General features: G+C 40.6%; 1 protein-coding gene across 1 annotated transcript in view; it reads right to left on the bottom strand.

Moving 5' to 3' along the window:
• The window catches only part of LOC129739580 (BCL2/adenovirus E1B 19 kDa protein-interacting protein 3), a 49,407-nt gene extending 41,584 nt beyond the window's left edge, over nt 1-7,823 (bottom strand). The window contains exon 1 of the mRNA XM_055731056.1: nt 6,933-7,823. Within this exon, the coding sequence (XP_055587031.1) occupies nt 6,933-7,014 (82 nt within the window). The 5' untranslated portion in view covers nt 7,015-7,823. The remainder of the gene's footprint in view (nt 1-6,932) is intronic.
• Nucleotides 7,824-8,466: the final 643 nt, after the last annotated feature.

The raw sequence follows: 8,466 nt of genomic DNA on the forward strand, positions 1-8,466 counted from the left end.
TTTCAGAGATCAAAATTCGGAAAAGAGGCCACTGATCTGCAACGATCGAGTCGAAATTTATACACGGTTTATTGGGGTTGGAACGGTCAGTTGATTTCTGATTTCAATATTTGTATCAAACGACAAACTCTTAAATTTGCTTTGCAATAATTACGTGAGTTTGTATCGCATCGAAACGAAAACTCATAAACTGAGATATTTTGACACGGTCAATTGATTCCTGATTTCAAATTTAGTAGCAAACGACAATAAAGTGAACGTACATATAACGTGTTCAACATTTTTGCAATTATTTTTTAAAAAGAGCATTCGGAATGGCATCTGGAAAATGCCTGTAAATTGACATTCATTCGAACTGTTCATGGCATATTCTGAATTGGAAGCGAAACGGAGTTCGTATAGGATCAGCTAGTCATGTTCATAATAAAACTTAAATTCGGAAAAGTTAATTTCTTGGATTTTTTTTGGTTTAGCCAGGAAAAAAGTCGCACTTTGAAGGTTTTACATTCTCACTTATAAAGGTTTTGTCATAGGTTTTGTGTTATCAGTCTCGTTTGAACTACGGTACGTTGCACATCGTGTGTGTGAGCTGAATCGAAATCTAATTTATTTTTCTTCTCTCCTTCCACACGCTATTGTCGAGCGGTGCAATGACCCACAACGATACACCAAGGTCATCGAAAAATGAAGTTCGAGTGCGGAAATATCACGAAAATTATGCTGGGCCATATCTCGTTATGGCTGAAACAAATGTCGGAAATATATCTGCTGCGAAGATTGCTAAAAGTCTGGTGAAGAAATTTGGTGACGATTTTATACGTGCTATGCCGGTTTCTAAAACCAAAATGAAAATTTTGATGCGATCGAGGGATGCTGCTAATGAAATAGCAGGCATCGGTACCTCAAATGAAGTGCGTTTTTTTATCCCCCAACGGCTGGTGGAGTGCCTTGGGGTAGCCTATATTGAGCCGGATATTTGTGATGAAGAATTGAAGTTTGCTAATGCGTACGATAAACGCAAGTCGAATCAAGTTGATAACCCGGAGATAGTTCATGCTCGTCGTGTGCTTAGAAAATTAGCTGATGATAAAGAGGAAGCCCTGTTTACGGTGATTTTTACTTTCGCTGGGCAGAGTTTACCTACTCACATCGAGTTGAATAGAGTGCTTTATTCTGTTAAGCAGTACATTTATCCTGTCCGCCAGTGTGGTAACTGCTGGCGCTTGGGACATGATAAAAAAGGATGCAAGAGTGCTAAACGCTGTAACCAATGCTTGGAGCAAGTGGGCGGCGAAGATCATGCATGTGAAAATAGTGAGCCCCAGTGCGTTAACTGTTTGGGCTCCCATCGGGCCAATGATCACAAGCTTTGTCCGAAAATAATTCAAAAAAAGAAAACCGATAAAGAGCGGCGCGACACTTTTTCACAAGGACGTGTCGATTGGTTTTGTGGAACAACTTCAAATGAATCATCAAACTCACTAACTATCATCTCCCAACCAACAACAAAATCCACCGTGGCAGTTGCTTGCCAAACAAGTAATGTTGACAAGAATGGGTCTAATCCTTCCAGCAAACGTCGTCATAATGTCGATTCGGACGATGAGCTTCCCCAACTTGAAGTTAACATTTCTGACGGGGTTTGCGATTCGATCCGATCGACGATTGAATCTACTGAGGTCATCGATATCGTTGCAGAGGCTCTGGAAGTTCCTGAGGAAGATGTTGAAACTCGACAAAAAATTCAACAAATGGTTTTGGAGAGAATTTCGGATGTTGTAAGTGATAAAATGAAAGGATATTTTGCTAATCTCAGATTATGAAAAACACCACACCGAGCACTTTAACAGCCACCGTTCCTCTGCAATGTCTACAATGGAATTGTAGAGGGATAAATAGTAAACGCTCATCTTTAATCCAGCTCATAAATACACACAATATCAATATTTCGCTTTTGAGTGAAACACATCTCGACAATCACACAAACTTTAGTCTACCGCAGCACACCATTTTTCGTAAAGATCACAGACGAAACTCGATGGGCGTAGCCATCGCGATTCGTTCAGAACTGAATCCCGTAGCATTTCCTATTGCACTGTCAGCGGATATTCAAGCCGTTGCCTGCCAGATCAAATACATCTCCGGGTTGATCACTATTGTATCTGTGTACATACACCCGCAAGCCAACATATCGCAGACTCAGTTTGATAATTTTTTATCAACCGTTCCGAAACCGTGCATCATTGGAGGAGACTTTAACGCAAAACATCACCTATGGGGAAGCGATCATGGAAACACACGTGGAGACCGTCTTCATCAAGCCATCGAAACATCTCATCTCGTCATTCTCAACAATGGTCAGCCAACTAGGTTTGATGTAAACCGGTCGTGGGGCGCAATTGATATCACGCTGGTTTCTTCGAGCCTTAGTTTGTGCTTCGACTGGGAGGTTTTGGATTCACCAAATGGAAGCGATCATTTTCCGATAGTTTTTCATTCGAGTACTACATGCGCGATGAAATTCTACTCTGGAATCAATGTTCGGAAAATCGACTGGGAACGTTTTACCGGAAGCCTCGAGGAATCATTCGTCGAAAATGGAGAACCGGATAGCTTTGATGTCTTCTTTGAGCTGATTTGGCAAGCACTGCGCAGATCCTGTCCATCAGTAAACTCGAACCACACTCGCCGAATACCGCAACCCTATTGGGACGAAGAGCTAACAGAAGCGAAGAAAGCCACCAGAGTTGCTTTCCGCGCTTGGAAACGAGAGCTGTCAACCGAAGCTTACGAAGGGTACGCTAATACAGAACGAAGGTTCAGAAATTTGGTACGCGAGAAGAAGAGGAAAAGTTGGCAACATTTTTGTGATAGTTGTGATAGTTCTACGTCCCTCACAACCTTATGGAGGATGGCTAGAAGATTCAAAGGGCGCGGAGAGCCATCAAAAAACCTTAGAATTTCGGACAATTTGGCCAACGATGTTTTGGACAAGTTGGCTCCCTCATCTGCCAAAAATCCACCCCTGGCTTTTCTACAATGTTCGTGTTGCCCTCAAACTGGTTTACCATTCTCAGTATCGGATATTCAAGCAGTTTTAAAAATCGGTAAAGATTCGGCTCCTGGTTTGGATGGTGTTCCATATTCCGTCATAAATCATCTCCCATGGGCGGCGCTTAGTCAGTTGCGAAAAATCTATTGCCAAATTTTTGCTTCAGGAAGAATTCCGGAAAGCTGGAAAACCTTTAAAATTGTACCGATTCCTAAAAGTGGTCATGATCCGATTTCTCCTTCTGCTGTTCGCCCAATCGCGTTAGCTTCATGTTTTCGCAAAGTGTATGAACTCATAATCAAAGATCGACTAGAACATTTCATCGAAAACAACAACTTATTCCCTTCAGCTATCAACGGTTTTAGGAAAGGACGAGGAACAATGGATGCGTTGTTTCCCCTGATTAATGAAGCTTCTTTAGCTTTGAAAAGAAGAGAGCATGTGGTGATATGTAGCCTCGATATCAAAGCCGCCTACGACAACGTGGAAATTAATGTTCTGGTCCGCGAATTACGCTCATTAACAGTCCCTGAATGCCTAGTAAGAAGTATCTTCCATCTTTTTGAAGAAAGGAATTTGTGCATTTCAAATGGATTAGATTCAATATCTAGGACAACGTGGAAAGGCCTTCCTCAGGGATCTCCACTAAGTCCGTTATGCTTTAATGTTGTGATCAGTGGATTGATCAACAGTGTCCCTCCTGATGTGATAACCGTAAATTACGCCGATGACACAACAATTGCTGTAAGAGGAACCTCGCTGGAGCATAGTTGCGAATCTCTCCAAAGGGCAGTGGATATAGTTGTGGAAAATATTTTCGACCTTGGGTTAGAACTTTCGCCCACGAAATGTAAGTGCCTTCTGATCTCGACACAACAATGCGATAATCCCCCAGAAATAAATATCGGCGGTTGCACTTTGGAATACGTCAGATCCCTGAGGTTACTCGGCATGTACCTCACACGAAATCTGTCGTGGTCGTGTCATATTAGAGAGGTACAAAAACGTACGGCTCCGTATCTTAACTTTCTACGAAGCATATCGGGCCAGTCATGGGGAGCACATCCAGCAGCAATGTTAGCTATTTTCAAGTCATGTGTGAGATCAATATTGGAATACGGTTCCATATTTATGACGGAGTTAACACAAAAAGAAGCCATCGTTTTGGATAGACTACAATGGGCAGGAATTCGAATCTGTTTGGGCTCCACAAAAACCACCCACACAGGTTCACTCGAAGTGATGGCTGGTATTATTCCGCTGCAACAAAGAAGAGAACTTGCTGTCATGCGTTTTGTAAATAAAAGAGCGTCACTTTCTTCTTGGCATGGTCAATACTCCAGACCGATCTTGGAAGGTGGCTTAGTGGCTACGGGAATACACCGCGCCATAAGAATGCTTAACGAATTTATTCCACTTGAACAGCCTCTAAATAATCTCCCATGCTACATGGTCAACCGTGAAGTTGTAAGAACAATAATATCCATTGATCTCACTGTTAAACGGTTATGTTCAGAACACCAGAACTCATCGGCAGCTGATTTGGTTTCAAACTATCTCTTGGAAGTGTATGCCAACGCGAAAATCTTGGCAACTGACGGGTCGAAAGATATACACGGCACAGGTTATGCTGTGGTAAATAGTTTTGGAGCGCCTGCAGAAGGGATCAAACTCGACAGTAAAGCATCAGTTTATATGGCAGAGCTTCTAGCAATCAGGCATGCTGCGAAAATGATCGTAAGCCTTCCTGTTGCTCAGTATATTATTCTAACCGATAGTTTGAGTTGTCTCACGAGCCTTCAAAAAATCAACATCAATCAAAAATATCCCGTTGCTTGGTACGATATAAAAGCTTCCATTCTTGAAGGACAAAGAATGGGGCACGAGATCCATCTGATATGGGTTCCGTCTCACAGAGGTATTCCAATGAACGAGTTGGCAGATCAAGAGGCGAAAAGTGCGTGCATCAATGGTGGTACAGCAGATTATATTTTAACATCATTCGACATCCAGTTTCCGATTCGGCGTACAACAGTGCACAAATGGCAAGCAAAGTGGAATGCAGGAACTAAAGGACGTTTCTGTCACAGCATCATCTCTAACGTTTCGCTCCAACCATGGTTTAGTAGCTTGGATCTCAACCGCAGACAAATTGTAATCCTTTCCAAATTAATATCAAATCATTCACGGCTCCCTGCTCATCTGACTAGAAATGGTATCCTATTGGACGCGACGTGCAGTTGTGGCGAATCCATCGCAGATCCTGATCACATTATCTTCGCATGCAGCAGATCTGAAAATCTTCGTAGACCTATTTGGCGAATTTTAATGAAAAAAGGAATTCCACCCGATATTCATTTGATACTAAAAAAGAAAGACATTGAATTATATAAAACGATAGCTAATTTTGTAATTGAATGTAAAATAGACATGTAAGTAGAAGAGTAATTAACACTTGGCCGGTTATGTTATAGAGGTAAAGCCAATAAAAAAAATTAAAAAAAAAAAAAAAAAAAAAAAAGGTTTTGTGTTATAAAAAGCATGGGATCTGGCGATTTCTCTCAATAAAGGAAGTTTTCTCACTCTCTCTTTTTGTAGCGGTACCCCTGCAGTAAAAAGTTCACCCACCGTTTTGGTAAGCAGCGTAGTTTATCGTGTATATCTAATTCTATCGTAAAGTGCTAACCAAACCATCTTCTGTAGTTTTTTTTGCTTCGAAAAGAAACCTTCAGTATCATACACAAACTGCTGTATTCAGTACAATAAGTAATTTATCACTAACAGCCTTCTATTGCTGATCAGACCTATCGTCAGAATTTGCCCTTGAAGTAAGAGAGAGAAGAACACATTGTATGTATAGGTACAATCATCAACTAAGGTTTAATGGCTTTTAATAAATTACAGCTATAAAGCATCATCTAAACATTTATCGAGGTTCGACTGTAACACTAAATAATTAATGAACCCATTTTATTATTTTAAAAGCATTCTTCGAACTCCTTCAAAAATTTAGTGTTGCTGTGAGTTTTGAATTTAGTTTAATTTAGTTGACATGTTTTGAAGATAAATGCATGGACTCATATGTTATCACATTTTTGGAGGTTTTATTTTACGGTATAACTCAGCCTCGTTATGTTAAGTTCAGAAAATATATGTTAAACATTTTTCAAACAACTGTTAAATAAAAACATGAATAATATGAATGAATTTATCGCGTTCGTGATACAATTTAAGAAGTCATTATCTTCGAGTTCATATTATCTTTGACAAATACATTAACCAAAATTTAAAAAAAAAAGAAAAGATTCATGAAAAACATTTTTGAACTTTTAGGAATCATTTAAAAATAAGTATTTTTAAACATATGTCCCATACTGTACAGATGTTTTAAATTCTTGTAAGAAATTTAAGCCTCGATTGAGTCTTATTCAACAGTTCATCAAAACAACTATAAGCAGTCCAATGCCAAAACGACGGATTAATCGCCAAAATTAATCGTACAATTTGTAGTCAAAAGGTGAAAATACCAGAAACAAGTTTTCGTCCATATCGGTCCAAACTGGTTTTTTCGCATTCACTGCAGAAGCTTCTCACTGCCACGCTATTATTTGCCAAGAAAACAGTGTCCTATCTTTGCTAGCGAAAAATTGCGACGCAAAATATTGCATCAGTGTGTGGTGATTGGGAGGAAATGAACTCCCAATATCGGACGTTCCATATGGCCAACAATGCACTAGAGTGATTGGCGAAAGTCCTGTTTTCCAGCGCTTCGGATTATAGCGTAACGATATACTTTTGTTGCATTCGGATGATTCATGGGGAATGTTTACATCTAGAGCGAAAAAGTACTATTTGTTTTCTAGAATAAACATGTACTCACCACCAAGCAGATCTTCGCTGGTTTTTGATGTCGTCGACATCTTCCTCGAATCACTGGTGTTCAAATTGATAGATTTAAACATTTCAACCCCGTTTTTCTTTGTCTGGAATGTCGAATCGGGCGATGCGGCCGTGGATTGACCCAAGATGCTGGTGCACTCGCAAGGGAAAAATCAATTCTACTGCTTCTCCACTGGGCTCTATATTCGTAAACAAAGACGTGGCCTGGACGCGGTGTACGTGAAATTTCGTACGTAGTCACCTTCGTCGACGACGGAAAACCGATCAGAAGGAACTGTATATAAACAAAGCACTCACACAAACGCACTTTGGATACTTGGAGAATCAACGCGCAATTTACAATTGAAAAATACACCCACACGCATACACTTTAACGTAAGCTGCTGTTTACGTTGATCCAGCTCCCCTAAAGGAAGGTTTTTTTTCGTTTCGAAAGGTAATATGTTTTCGCAATTTTATTGCCTGTGCTATTTTGCTTTTCAGGTAGCTTGGCTTTGTCAATGCAATTGGAAGCCACAGCCTCAGTTCACCAACTTCCCGTAGAACGAAATGAAAACTATTGCTGGAAATATTTGCTTTTCCTTTGTTTATACAGTCATGTATAGCTGGAGCGAGTAAAAAGGTGCAATAAAATGGCGTGCACTGGATGAAATCTCAATCGCAGCAAATATTTTCTTTGAATCCAAACACTGACTACACAACCAAAAGTACGACAAATGCGGATTACACGGAAATACTGTTCCGTGAACGTTGGAACTTTCGAAAAACGACCCGCGTCCTCACAGTTCGAACGACTATTACTGATTGAAATTCGCTTTCTGCGTTCCACGATAGTTGTTTTCGTTCAGCTTGCAGCCCACAGCTTGCTGCGCATTAATACACAGCTCCTAAAGCGGGCCATAGACTACACAACATTTGTACAAATGCGATGAAATTCGATGAAATTTTGTCGCTGTGAGCACGATTTGCCATACGCAGTGCCATACACTATGCAAATCGTGCTCACAGCGACAAAATTTCATCGAATTTCATCGCATTTGTACAAATGTTGTGTAGTCTATGGCCCGCTTAAAGGAATAACACAAAACAACCAGACGGCCTACTACTGTGCTTGTTGTGCCGAGCTACGGCCGAAGAGTCTCACAAACAGAGTGTATTCATCACACCAACACTCTACAAACAATAATATTCCAATTCCGTCGATAGCAACTGGAGGAAACCTGCCTTTTTGGACGTCACTTTCAAAACGCGGTAAAATGGATCAACAACACACATCCACCAACACCGGGATAGAAAGTTTACTAACAAGGAGAATCCATCGCGGCCGCATAGAAACAGAAACAGAAACAGAAGTGCATTTACAGCTTTGTTTCGGTCTTTCGGTAGGTACGCAGAGGTGTTTCCTTCCCGAGCTACCAATTTACATGTAAACACTGCTCTTGTTGATATTTAATCGGCGACCGTCTTTGTTTTGGTAGAATGCATGTTTTGACCTTACTTCCAAAACTGACAAC

Source organism: Uranotaenia lowii, chromosome 1 (genome assembly GCF_029784155.1).
Source record: "Uranotaenia lowii strain MFRU-FL chromosome 1, ASM2978415v1, whole genome shotgun sequence".
In the NCBI taxonomy this organism is placed as follows: Eukaryota; Metazoa; Arthropoda; class Insecta; order Diptera; family Culicidae; genus Uranotaenia; species Uranotaenia lowii.